Source organism: Mus pahari, chromosome 9, assembly GCF_900095145.1.
Source record: "Mus pahari chromosome 9, PAHARI_EIJ_v1.1, whole genome shotgun sequence".
In the NCBI taxonomy this organism is placed as follows: domain Eukaryota; kingdom Metazoa; phylum Chordata; class Mammalia; order Rodentia; family Muridae; genus Mus; species Mus pahari.
In genome coordinates this window covers 72,443,564-72,457,832 of record NC_034598.1, presented here as the reverse complement: position 1 = coordinate 72,457,832, position 14,269 = coordinate 72,443,564, and the positions used below count along the sequence as shown (strand labels likewise).

General features: G+C 36.4%; 1 protein-coding gene across 1 annotated transcript in view; it reads right to left on the bottom strand.

The window, feature by feature from the left end:
* Positions 1-13,839, bottom strand: part of Alx1 (ALX homeobox 1) — a 20,764-nt gene extending 6,925 nt beyond the window's left edge. Inside the window, exons 1-3 of the mRNA XM_021205012.1 lie at positions 13,449-13,839; positions 10,223-10,527; positions 7,262-7,390 (exon numbers count right to left, since the gene is read on the bottom strand). Of these exons, the coding sequence (XP_021060671.1) occupies positions 7,262-7,390; positions 10,223-10,527; positions 13,449-13,674 (660 nt within the window). The 5' untranslated portion in view covers positions 13,675-13,839. The remainder of the gene's footprint in view (positions 1-7,261; positions 7,391-10,222; positions 10,528-13,448) is intronic.
* Positions 13,840-14,269: the final 430 nt, after the last annotated feature.

Genomic DNA, 14,269 nt, shown 5'->3' with positions numbered 1-14,269 from the left:
GCCTCTGCCTCCTGCCTCTGCCTCCTGCCTCTGCCTCTGCCTCTGCCTCTGCCTCTGCCTCTGCCTCTGCCTCTGCCTCTGCCTCTGCCTCTGCCTCATGAATGCTTGTATTAAAAGCATAGCCCACCATACCTGGTAATTTTATTTAGTTTTGAACTAAATTTTATATTATTTTATTATATTTAATTATCTTTTGAGATTAAAAAAAACAAATAAACATCATTTTCCTTCTTCCCTTTCCTTCCTTTAACAATTCCTATGTACCAGCCCTTGATAATTTTCAAATAGACTCTATTTATTTACTTATTTTTAATGCTTATACACACACACACACACAAACACTGTACTAAAGATATAACTAGAATTTTGTTTTTTGTTTTTTGTGTTTTTTTTAAATAACTTGATTTTGTTTTAAAAACCTATAATAACATGAGGAATAAAAATGGCATTAGACCCAGCAGGGCAACATAATGAGACACCACATCAAAAACAGATAGATTAATTAAGTTAAATATGTTACAGATAAAATTTTAAATAAGAAGTTAGACGAAATTCTCTGAGTAATGAAAATGAAATTCAGGTTTTAATCCATCTGTTCTGGTAGACAAGCCGAACTTTACTTCCTATAGGACTCTTCTCTATTCTTTCAAGAGATCTTTCAATATATATATATGGTATTGAAATATATATATATATATTGCTAACATATATACTATATATATATATATATATATATATACTATATATACTAGTATTTCCTTTCATGTTTTTATGTATTCTTATAATCTATTCAATTAACTGTTTTTTAAATTTTTTCTTTTTTTTTATTAGATATTTTCTTTATTTACATTTCAAATGTTATCCCGAATGTCCCCTATANCCTCCCCCCGCCCCTGCTCCCCTACCTACCCACTCTCACTTCTTGGCCCTGGCATTCCCCTTACATATATAGTTTGCAAGACCAAGGGGCCTCTCTTCCCAGTGTTTTTTCTCAATGTATTTTTTTTAAGGTATAAAAGAGATATGATAAAGTAATTAAATCCTATATTATAACAGTGTACACCTACTTATTCTAAGCATTGAGAAATCTACATTCAATTACAATTTGATACGTGCAAATCAGTACTATCGATATGATTTGTTGATCTTATGACTCTATGGTTTCTGTTCTTGCTGTAACATTTCATGAATGACCATACCAGAGTTATTTTATAAAGTAAGAAGATTCATTTTCTGATATACCAAATATAATTTTATAATTAATTACTTTAAAAGATATTGGTTCACCTACTTTAAAAATTTTGAAAAGGAATACAATACATGACAAAGTGACTACATGTGCATTGGGTAAAATGGACTTAGTGATGTCTCTCTCCCCACAGAGTGTACAAAACTCCTTTATATTTTAGTTAGTACAAATGAGACAAAACAATGACTTTAAACCTGTTACTGAAATGTTTTGTGAAAATGTTTTCTTCATGAGAAAGTTATTGTGATGTTTTCAATTTTATGTATCCAAACTTCTAAAGTTACCATGATTTGGTTGTCTTAGTTTAACTTTAAAAGTGCAGTTAAGGGAATGTGATTTTTCCTTAAGCCCTTAACTAATAATTTTCTCTCATTGGATGAAATTAAATGCTACAGTTTTAAAAGAACAGGTAAATACTTAAAAAATAACTATTGATAACTAGAGGCTATAAGGATCATGACCACTTACAGAGAGCTTGTGTGCAAGACACTGTCCTGAGGACTTTGCATAAACTACTTTATTGAGCACTAACAAATGTCATCTGAACTTTTATTCTCATATCCTAAATGAGGAGAGATGTTCCTAGAAGTTAAGTCACTTGCCAAAAATCTGAAAGTGATTAAGTGGTAAAGTCAGAGTTTGAATGCAAACCATTATGTTAACCCTAATATTTCCTCACATCCCAGGACTAAGCTCCAAGGAACCACATAAGCAAAGGCCTTTATATTCAGAAATCAGTTTAACGCTCAGAACAAAGGAAAAAAATTATTATCAGTTGTGGTTCTAGTATCTCCTGTGCTAGAGCCAGAAATACTTCTAAGTTTGGAAATAAAGACTCAAGAGGAAGTCAGTGAATTACCAAAAGCACCTAGCTAGTACATAGCACAGTAAATATCCCCGTGGTCCAAATGGAGCCTGACAGTATGAAAATAGAAAGCCTTGTAGGAATAAAGGTTGGTAGAAAATATTCACACCTGAACAGAAAATATTTCCTTCAAATATTATTTTAAATAATTTAATTTTCTCAATTATAAATAAATGAGTATCTAATGTCGATAGGTTCATGCTCACTTTTTAAGTCCAAGTCTAAAAACATTTAAGTCTCTAGTTAGTTGGGTCTTGTTTCTGTGCAGAGGTGTGTGTGTGTGTGTAACGTAATATAAACATTAACTAGCTTATAATCTACCTACAGAGCAGAGGATTTAGTCTAAATTATTCACATATCCCTCATGCCTAAAGCAGTGAATAATATGAATTTGTCAATTAAAATATAAATAACATTGAAAAACAATATGATAAAATGATGGGAATCCAGTCTATTATAGAAGGAAACTGGGGAGGGGTCAATTTCTTAAACTGAAAGGAATCCATCTGATAGAGACTGCAGAAACATCTACTTTATTGATATTTTATTTTGGTTTAATGGTGAAAAATATTGAAGTAAATCAGTACTCTCCTTTGCATCTGTTTACTATTTAATAGTTTGTTTACTATGACTGTGATAGAGAGGTGATTGAAAAATGGGTCATACTTTTTAAAGACTACATTGCAAACAGTATAGAGATCTTGCATACTACACACTTCACTGTCTTTAAGAGGGTTCTGATAGAGGGAGGACTAAAGATGGTCAAGGACCAAGTATTGCATGGGTGGGGAAAGGAATTAACATAGACAAACAGAATACACGCAAACAATGAAATGTATTAGAATAGTCATGTCCTGAGCATCAAATAATTTAGTTGGATCACGGTGGTACCTGATATGGTTGGCCAAAACAAAGGACTTTTAAGAGAAAAGCTTTGTTTTGTTTTTAACTATGTGAGTGAGTGAGTGAGTGAGTGAGTGAGTGAGTGAGTGAGTGAGTGAGTGAGTGAGTTAGTGAGCATGCCTGTAAGCATGTGCATGTGGGCACAAGTGCCCAAATGAGTGGAGTTGTGAGTCTTCAGACCTGGTGCTTGGGGATCAACCTCAAGGTCTTACTACGTGTGAGCTCCAGTCTTGAACTCACAGAGATTCAATGATCTCTGCCTCCTGAATGTTGGACTAGCGGTGTGTACCATCATACCTAGCTTTAACGTATATGGAGTGCTTAGTTGCTTGGTTGTTTGGGTTGGTTGGTATATGGAGTGATTAGTTGCTTGGTTGTTTGCGTTGGTTGGTTGACTGACCGGTTTTTTTTGGCTGGTTGCTTGTGTGGTTGAACAGTGTTTCTTGAATCCCAGGTTAACCTTAAACTCATAAGTTAAAATGACCTTGAGCTCTTGTTCATTTGACATCCATATGCGGCTGAGTGCTAGGACTATAGGTAGGAACCATATACTTAGTTCAAACTATCTTTAGCACATTTAAAAAAATAAGTGACCTTAATGGATGTGGCTCGAGAAATTATTCAGCTCATCTTGTTCATTTGCTACAAAAGACATGCAGAATTGTTTAAAAATATATCTTATTATACTCTGAAAAGTTTCAACACTTTTTAAATATTCTATATTATTCCTCGTTAAATTTTAAAATGATGGGATTTTTGATTTGCAAAGCAAGAAAGTCACATTTTAATGTCAAAATTGAGCATTTAGTCGTGTAAATTTAAAAGACAATAGTGCAAAAATAGCTCTTGATGCCTAACCTCAGAGAATGTGAACTCAAGTAGGTGTGTGGCAAGAAGACAGAAATATAATAACTGGGTTTAAATAACACCTGGGTTGTTCACATTTACTGATATTTCTAGAGTGAAATTACTACTGCAAAGTAATGAAAGCCAGATGAAACATGTATTTAAAACATGTTCCCAGCATTAATTACTGTTTATGTCCACTTTAGACATCTCTCTGCAAGGTACAGTGATTTTCCATACTTCAAAATCCTTATTTTTAAACCCTTTCTGTTTTTCTTGTATTTCTGTGTATGCTTTTGCTTCCTTGCCAAATTGTTAATTCTTTATTTCTACCCTGCCTCCAACATTTTCCAGTTTCCAAATTTTCTGCAGTTAATACTTTTCTTCCCGCTGTAATTAGTAACAGTACCAGACTCAATGTCTTATTGCGCTGAGTTGTAGGATGCTATTTCAGTGCCCATTTCTCCCGTTATGTTTCTATTTTCAGGCTGCATGGTAGAAAACATTTCCTTTAGGCTGAAACTTGGAGGACCTAATCTTGACATAATTTTTTTTCAAAGAAACTAAAAGCAGTCTACTCTATACTTTTAAGTTGAAGGAGAATTCTTCCCTGTAGTGTGACATTTGCTTGATTTCAGAGTCCCTGACCAAAAAGAAATTTAAAAATTACTAATACAGAATAGCATGAAACTTTGTTACAGTGTCAATTTTATAGGCAATGATCAACTTCGCTGTCAAAATAAACTCAGCACAATTACTCTGTCTTCCCATATTTTAGTATATAGCCAATTTATTCAAACGTTCAAATACCTTGGGATTTAAAAGAAATTATAAAATCACCGTAATTTCTGGAAGTGAAAAAATAACTACCCAATGTCCTCCTAGACATACCATGTTCTCTTCCTGTCTCAGCTATGTCTTCCTGTCTTATTATATTGTGTCCCCTGATGCCCAAAGCTTTAAGATGAAGCAAGTCAATGACAGAATGAAGCTAGGAAAGGGGATGGCTAGTCAATGTTGTAGGCCCTCACGAAGATCCTAATTGGTCCCAGACCCTATTCAAAATGGTTTACAGAACAGCAAATAAGAACGAGGAGCCAAAAATAAATAAGGTAACCAACAGCCAGGAACACAAACTAGAAACTAGAAACAGGGATCCAAGGCTAAAGGATGAAGACACATAGCAGTATTCAAAATGAGGGAATCTTGGTCAAGAAGGATACAGGGAACTTTCTAAGTGATGCTTAAATTCTACTGGAAAACAGTTCACAGGTTGGTGTCTTTCTCTTCTAAAGACTGCAGTTATTATTTTCAAAGGGATGTAAACATAGTCTCACTCGTTCGTTCATTATTTTATTGGCTTGGTGAACATTCCCTGCTCCCCTGAAAGAAACTGCAGATTCTAATAACGGAGCTCATCCCAGAGGCTATTTTATAATTATGTTTCTGATAATGCAAAGAGTGAGATCTGTTCACTTGGAAAGACAGTTTATTGTATGAGTTAGGGTCAGCCTTAAACCACTGTACACAGAAGCAAAACAAAATGTTCTCAGCAGGGTCGTGTGTGTGTGTGTGTGTGTGTGTGTGTGTGTGTGTGTGAATGAAACAATAACTGAAGAAGAATACATTGTGAATTTGAGAACATGTGGGGCACTTGGGACGAATTGTAGGAGGAGGCAGCGGTGAAGTGATATGAGTATAGTATTTGTGTCTGAAATTCTAATAAATATTTAAATGATGTTTTCAAATAGAACTTGTTGAAAGTTAGGCAAAATCATCATGGGTAAATGAATACCTCCTATTCATGTACTTCATTTCTTTCATGTGAGAAATGGAGAAAATTAAGACCCATTACATAAGGCTATTGCTTTGGTTAAGTTATTATGTAACATTGGACAGTACATAAGGGGTCTGCAGTAAGAAAAACTGTAAGGTATGACAGTTTCTCTCCCCATGATGCTATCAATTCAGAGGAGAAACGTATTCAAAATGTTTTGTTTTGAATTCAACTAAGTGACCCAAAAATATGAGGAGAATAAAATTTCACTAGCTCTGTCACCATAGATAAGCAAAAGATAGCCATGCTTTTAACCAGGTAAAAATAAGGTTACTGCTTTCAGGTAAATTTTATAGTACACCAGATAGATTAATGGAAGCATGTGGCAATGATTCAAATCATTTCCAAAATTCTGGCCTCTGGAAACCTTCTGGGGAAAAATCTGAGCCACTGCAGTTGCTTATTGGCTGCCCTGTAAGATACCATTGATGTGTTCATGAGCCAGTTCCTTAACATAACTAGGCTTGTTTTATTCTAAGTTTTAAAACGAAGGAGCTGAACCTGGTACTGTCCAACTATCTTTTTAATATATAAATTTTCACAATAAATTTAAGTAATTATATACAAACAAGAAGTTCCTCAAATCATCTTTAAAAGAAAATTTAAGGAAAAAAGGATACCAGGAAAGAACATTATTAAAGGGCTGGACTTACAGAGAGGGTGTGAATTTACAGTGGAATGGAATGGCTATTCTCACATTTGGAGTCAAGGTGATCTTGATACAGAACCAGAAGGTATTTATTGAGAATACATTTCACCTGTGTTTCTACAGTAACATCTTAGAAAGCATGTATCAGTAAGTAAGAAGCAATAAAACAATGCACAGCTTGCTAAGCATCAACAATGCAGTTCCAACACCATTATTCCATATCAAGACAGATTTTTAAGATAACAAAACTCGTGTGAGTATCACAAAGTATAAAAAATGAAGAAAACCTTATTGATCAAAAAGAAAACAATGAAAAAATGAAATATCAACACATTTAAAGATGAAAAATATTTCTTACCTTAATTTTTAAAATTGTCTGTAAGACTATGTAATATTAAATAACGCTCTTGAGAGAATGCATGAGATCAAACGTGACAAAAAAGAACGTTGGCAAACGAATAAAGTTTTGAAGTAGAGTTGAGCATTTAAAGGCCACATTTAACCTCAGTAGTTTGCATGTTGCACGAAATTATGGCCACAAATCTTATGACAGGCAACATACTGTTTTAAATTAATGAAGCAAATTAGCTTGAATACTTAAAGTACAAAATAAAATTAAGGCGTATCATTAAATGCTATTTCTTTTTTTTTTTCTTTCTTTTTCTTTCTTGCAATGTATAGCAAACCCAAAAGGCACAGATCTTGAAATATTTTTCAGTGACTGACTCTTAAAGAAAATAATAAAAATAAATAATTTCGTAGGTAAAAATTTGTTAAACATGGAAAAAGTTTTCTGGAGACTAGATTTTTCACTCCTTACTATTGTAGTTGCTGTAATAAACCCTAAGCTCACTCTCTGAATCAAGCCACACCCACTGCCCTGCAGGAGCACTCTGAGTCATGGCACCATACCTGTGGGTAGCTATCCGTCCTTGGTAAAACTGATATGTCGTACGTGGCAGCAAAATGGCTTTTAGCTTGCTGTATTTGGCCATAACGTTCTCTTTTTCTCCACTTGGCCCTTCGATTTTGAAACCAAACCTAGTGTATTGTATTAGAAAAAAAAAAAAAAAAGCATAATTTTAGCTGAAGAACATTACATCAAGCAGACTTGACATTCAAATTTTCAAGTCAGAAAGGAAAACAGAGTAAATAAAAATTAACAATAAAAAAAAAAGAATTTCTATACATACAAACTGGATCCACGTGTTTTACTTTCTCTTGTATTCTGATATCATCGTACATCAGTGAGGCAACATAACTTAACAGAAAGAACCAGCCTTCAGACCATTTATGTATATGTGTGAGTGTGTGTGTGTGTGTGTGTGTGTGTGTGTGTTTTCAAATATGTCTGTGTATTCATTTGCTGGACGTAAAAATTATAATCATCCTGTTGTCATGCTTACTCATTCATCCTCTAGTGGATGCAATGAGCCGGATAGACAATAAGGTACCATGCTCTCTTCCAGCCAATTCATAACACAATTATCACCTTTGTCTATCCACAATTATCTTTAAGTGGTGTAATAAGCTGAAGACTCTTCTGAGTCATATTTAAACTTAAAGAATCCTATAAAAATTAAATATTGGTATTTTATCTAAAATCACTGGGAGCCATAATACCTTGATTTTTTACAAACTGCAAAGTAACATTATATATCTGTCGTAAGACTTGACAGGGAAAGTTCTACTTGACGTTAAACTGTGGTTTTAAAACACACAACTATACTTATTACATACAGTTAAAAATCACTTATAAATAGTTAAATAAGTGAGCAGATGCACCGAACATCATGAATCAGTACTGAATCAGTACTCCTCACCCAGGTAATTAACCTTTCTTTCATGATTTCTCAAATTATACCTTAGAAATCCTGGTTTATAGAACTATATCCCTAAGGGGGGTTCTTAATCCTTGCTTGCTCTTGAAATGTTTTTTTTTTTTTAATTTTTAATTCTAATATTGCAGTATTTTAAAGGAAGAAACAAAATTATATTTAACATGGAGCTTTGATATTTTTGAATAAGCACCACCTGGGCAGCATACAGAAAAGGCTCACTCCTCTTTACACAACTCTATGCAGATTGGAAGTGAAGAATAAATAAATATGCATTTGCAGAAATCTTTGCATTCAACTTTACTTGAAATTTGTGGATACATGTTCAATAATAAACCCTAATTCTGTATATTTTATGCCACCACAACTTGTGCTGCTTACCTTCTGTACAGTTCATGGCCTACACATATGTAACAGTTTTCATATTATTTTTTGGAGGGTTTTCTGAAATTAAAGCAAGACTTTTAAGAAACTACCTGTTATCATTCTCAAGTTAAATTGCTAGTATCAAATATTGGCCCCAGTTTCCAGGGATGGAGCCATCAACGGAACACATATTTTCCTATGTTCTACACAGAGAGACACAGAGAACATTCTGGAAATCATGTCTTTTTTTAAATGAGTGTGAATTTCTGCCCTCCTGTAGAGCGCATGAAAGAGAACAACCTGTGTTAACATGGGTCAGGTTGCTCTCTCTGCGTGTCCTCGAACAGATATGAACCTGCACTGAAGCGGGAACATGGAGGGAACAGCTGATTCATCTGCATGTAAACATATTTTTCTATGGTTACAAGTATAACTAATTTAAATAATAGACGCAGGACAAAAAACACATGCAGGCCTGGTGTTAATACTAGACAATTCTCGCCTTCTTCCACAGTGTGAACTTTCTACATATTATTTTGCTGAACTGTGATAGAATTTCCATTTGCTTCAGGAAAGTCAAGCATAACCTGCTGCCTGCCATCCCAAATCACCATGTGTGATCAGTGATGACAAATGGACCGTACAAGCAAACTATTAACAAAAGGAAAGAAAACACAATCTAGTCCTCTTTCGAGGATAAGAGTGTATGCAACAGGGAATTCAACACTTTCCCACTTAAAGCAAAGCAATAAAAGTAAATGAAAGAAAAAGTCCTTTCTTTTGATTTATTACTGCCTTTCAAATTTGTACTTATTACTTGACAACTAATAAAGTATAATTTTAAAATATCAGCTATAGTCACAATAAAATACTGCTGAGAAGGCATGCAACATTTTATCTAGATTTTTTCTTTTTAGTTTTTTTTTTAAGAAATTAGATTCATTGAAACTTTGGCTATAGTTATTTGACTAAACAATTTATAAATATAACCAAGGGCATACAAAATTATTTAAACTACATTATTACTATTTATGCTGAAAATATATATCTAATTACCTAGATCTTTAAAACTAAAATGCAGTATTCATGCTGAAGTAGTTGGGCCTAAAAAAATTAAATGAGCCATTTTATATATCTTAAATCTTATTAGTAAAATTAACATATGATATATATACATATACTATATGTATGTATATATACATATACATATATAATTAACTATTAAGAGTTTGTGCTCTTAGTTCATTTTCCATTACAATAATTCCAACTGAAATAAAGCTATAGATCTATGGGATAGTATATAAACAATAACTGATATATAATCTAAAATAAAATCCCAATAGTTAAAAAAAAATAAAACAAAAAAATAAATTAAATATATGTATTTATAAAGTAGAGATAAGTTTAAGGTTTTATTTTTAAACCACATGTATGTTAATTCTGTTTTTTAATGACCTCATTATTAACCTTCTGAAATACTTCCTGTCCGAATACTTCGTAAGTGGTCAAAATTTTTGCAAGTATAAAGAAATTTTTATTGGCCAATTTGTTCATATGTTACTTTGGTACAAGTCTTAGCTGAGAATGCCTCTTCCTTTTTGACAAAATACAAGTATTCAATTATTCTAACTTTATCCCTCCCTGAAAAGCCTTGCCTTTTGATGCCTACCTGGACCCTGGCCTCAGTGAGCTCCGTTCTCAGGGCAAGTTGTTCTCTGACATATACATCCGGGTAATGGGTTTTCTGGAAGACCTTCTCCAGTTCCTCCAGCTGCAAACTGGTAAAGGTAGTTCGGTGTCTCCTCTTTTTGCTGCTGGATACATTGCTGTCACATTTGTCCCCAAGTTCATCCAGTTCACTCTTCTCTGGCATTCCTTTCACGGGAGACATCCTGATATTATTGCAGCTATCCATTGCTCGGTTCAGCTCCGTGTGAAGGGGCTGTCCTTCTACTTTGGTGATCCCATAGTTCACTGTACTCAGGGGGGAAAACAGCAATACTCAGGATGGTGAAACATACTTTGATGAAGCAATTAGTGTGAAATAATTTAGAGCACCAGGAAATAATAACAGCTAATAATTTATTTTGCCAGTATTAATTCTATCATCACATGATGTGCAATGCATTATTAATTCACTGTGGATCAGATTTAAAAAGAGTTCTAAATGTGTACATGAACTCAGAACTTGCCAAAGTCCACAGATCTATTTTATACTGCTAATGTACTGTTTGTGCATATAGTTTATAATCAAATTAAAATAGTCAAGTGAAAATTTGCTCTAGATTTAAAAAAAAAATCTAAACAGCCATGACTTTTTAAATATGGATGTATAAAACTTATAGCATATACTTTTTTTTTTACATATGACAAAATTAAACTGCTTCTGGTCTTCAGTAAAATTTTACTTCAAATTTAAATCGTATCTCTCTCCCAATATTAAATCTCCCACATCTTACAAAACAAAGGTGAGCAGAGACTGCAGTGAGGTATGAGTCCCATGACACTGTACACATTCTAGTTCAATGAGTTACTTGTGACTGCATTTAAATTTTCTTCAGAAAGAGATCTACTATTTTTTTTAATTTTTATCAAGTTCTGAAAGTACCTTTTAATAAAAAAGTATAAGATTTAAATACATTTCTTTACACTAAAAAGGACTTACATTCCTTGAATACTTTATACTTCCTTTTAGCTAGTGTATAGTTAGGACAAAAAAATGTTGTTTACTCTAGGTAAATGAAAAACACAAAAATACAAAAATAAACAGGATAAAATTTAAAACGACATTTTGCATTCTGTCAAGTTATTTCAATGTTAATAATTTACTTGAGATCGGAATTCAAGCTTGCAGTATGACAAGAAACATATTGCATCATAAAAATTTACAGACAGATACAAGGGACATAAGGAAACAGGGCAGTTTGGGCTTTATTTGTGTTGTTGTTGTTGTTGTTGTTGTTTTGTAAGGAAAACAAACTCAACCCAACCAGAACATGATTTCCAAGGACTCATCCATACTATTCTTATTTGCTTCTTTAAAAGAAGGTGGGGGGTGGTGGGGGGTGGGATTCATCTTAACCGTTTGAAGAACCTTTTTGTGTGTTCCACGAATACATTGAATTATATTGTCTACATAACTTATATTGCACATCGATTTTATGCAAAGGAGGATGTGCTTTAAAAATAAATATGAGGAGAACTATGACTGATCAACAATAAGGTTTTGTCTTCGCAGACAAGAGTTAAAACCCGGGAACTGCGGCAATTAGAGGGGGGAGGGGAAGCCGCAAAGACGCTGGGGGCAGGACTGGAGAATGACCGGCTTTTTCTCCAACATAGCCGGTAACCATCCTTGTTCATTTTATTCCATATTTTCCTGTTAAAAATTCTTCCCAACAATGAGATGAACATTTAAAAGGAAATGAAGCACTCCAAACTGATCACCATTTCTCTGTTCCTTTTCCCCGACAATTTAAAGCACGGTGGGGTTTATCTAGCAGTCAAAGCAGGCCACTGCAAAATCATTTGTAAAAATCCTGTCAGTTCAAATAACTTCAGGCACGCATCTAAGAGTGCAGAAAACACTTACGACCTCCGAAATGAAGCCAGGAAGCCAAAACGTTCTTGTATGTAATATTGGTTGTTCCAGTCTTTCCAAATAAACGATTGAATCCACTAAAAAAAACGGTCATTGGTTATGTGCATTTTTGTCCTACCCGTCCAAGTCAAAAGTCACCCTCTGCACTGTATAAAACTAGTAGAATGTGAGATTCATTTAAAATTTGTATAGAGTATTGAACGAATGAGCTCCCGAAAGTGAAAAGATCTTGCCAGAGTTTTGAACCTCCATTAAAATAGGGGGCGGTGGCTTGTTGTAAATATTTCACACTTAATTCGTTTGTTGTTTTAAAGCGCCCCGCTCCTTTCCATACCGCTTAAGGGCGGCGGCGTATACACCACGATAAGGAAAAGTCCTCTTAGAATCATAAACCTGTTTTAACTGTCGGGATGTGAAATGATAGGGTTCGCACTGGGCTACAAGATAGAAAAAGATAGATGGTTTGTTTTGATAACATTTTGACTTGGAGATAGTCTGGCATTCAGAGTTGAAGATTCTGTCCAGAAACATTCCGAAAGGCTCCTTAGGTGACATTTTATGTGGAAGAAGAAAAACAGACAATGCAGAATCCGCAACTGAGTGGTTTTTACTCGGAATACTTTGCCCAAACGCTAAAATGATTAGGTTTTTTACCAAAACGTATGTTTGCTCATCACAAACGCAATAAAGAAATAAAGAAAATCGGCAGGAACTTTTAAGTTCACACAAGCTAATATATAGCAACAGAGAAATACACCATCTTTACAATAAAAATGTCGTCACTCGTCACTCCTAGGACATTAGAAACGGTTTCATAGCTTCCCACTCATGCACACATAAAAGTGCTCAAAGATTTTGGTTTTCCTGACCACTGTGACATCTAGTGATGGATTTCACATCCCCGAGCTCCCGGCATCCCATCCCGGCGGGTTCACAGCGGTGGCGCGGTATTTTAACTCAATTATGACCTATTTGGAGTCCTGTTAGCCTACACTGGGGTCCTGGTCAGAGCCTTCTTGTCCAGTTGTGGACTCTATCCGAAAGCGAAATAGAATCAGGCAGTATTTAGCTCTGGACACCGGCCGGTTGCGGGAGTCCCAGAGTGAGCGGCGCCCATTCCCCAGCAATCTGGATTCTTCTTCCCACATTTCTTTACTTCGACCCGAACCGTACCTCACTTCGGGGAAGGACGGCTGAGACTGGGGCTCAGTTTGGAGCCCCGGCCAGGCCACCAGGGAGTAGGGATAAGGATGGGGTTGGGGGCTGGAGGCCAGCGGGGGTGCTGGTGACTTACCGCTGCTGTCTTGACAGGGAGAGGTCCTGTCCAGGCGCACGTGATGCTCAGCTCGCGGCAGCGGCCCGAAGGCCTGCACGCATTTGCCAGCCGTCGCTTTGCCGTAAAAGGACTCATTGTCCAGCGTCTCCATAACGTGCTCCAACGCGCCTCCTGTGCCCATGTAAAAGTCACTGTTTTTACTTGGCGGGCTCTTCAGGGCAAACTTCTCGCTCAGAAACTCCATAATCCTGGAAAGGCCGTCCGCGAGCTCTCCGGGGTGCGTGGAGGCTGGAGGGCGCGGAGGGAGGAGGGAGCAGTGGGCGGGAGGAGGGAGGGTCAGAGAGGAGGGAAAGGGGAAGCGAGACCCGCGACGCCAGGAGCTGCCCAGCTCCCAGACTCTTAATACGTCCCGGCTGCAGAAGGGGCACCCGAAGTTGCTTTTATATCTTGAAACTCAGCTGGGCTCCTCCAGCAACCTCCCAGTCCTAATGAATATGAAAATAGGCAGGGACTAACTCCACCCCAGGGCCCCCTCCTCCCCCACCCCACCCCCATCTTCCCTTCTTACCCAGGGTAGGGCGCGTCCCTGGCCTAGTTCAGACAGACAGTTCCATTTCAGACAAATGCCAGGAGACACAAGGACACCCAGAATCGTAGTCGCCTCGACAGTGGGACTGGCATTGCCGAGGAGCCTGGTGAGAACGCAGAGCGGTTAACCCTCCACTCCCAGAGGCCTGCCGGGCCATCTCCCACCCCACCCCCGCTACCCCCCCCACTCCCCCAACACCCGCTGTCCACCCCGCCCCCACCCCAACCACTCACTCCCAGAAGATTTAGAG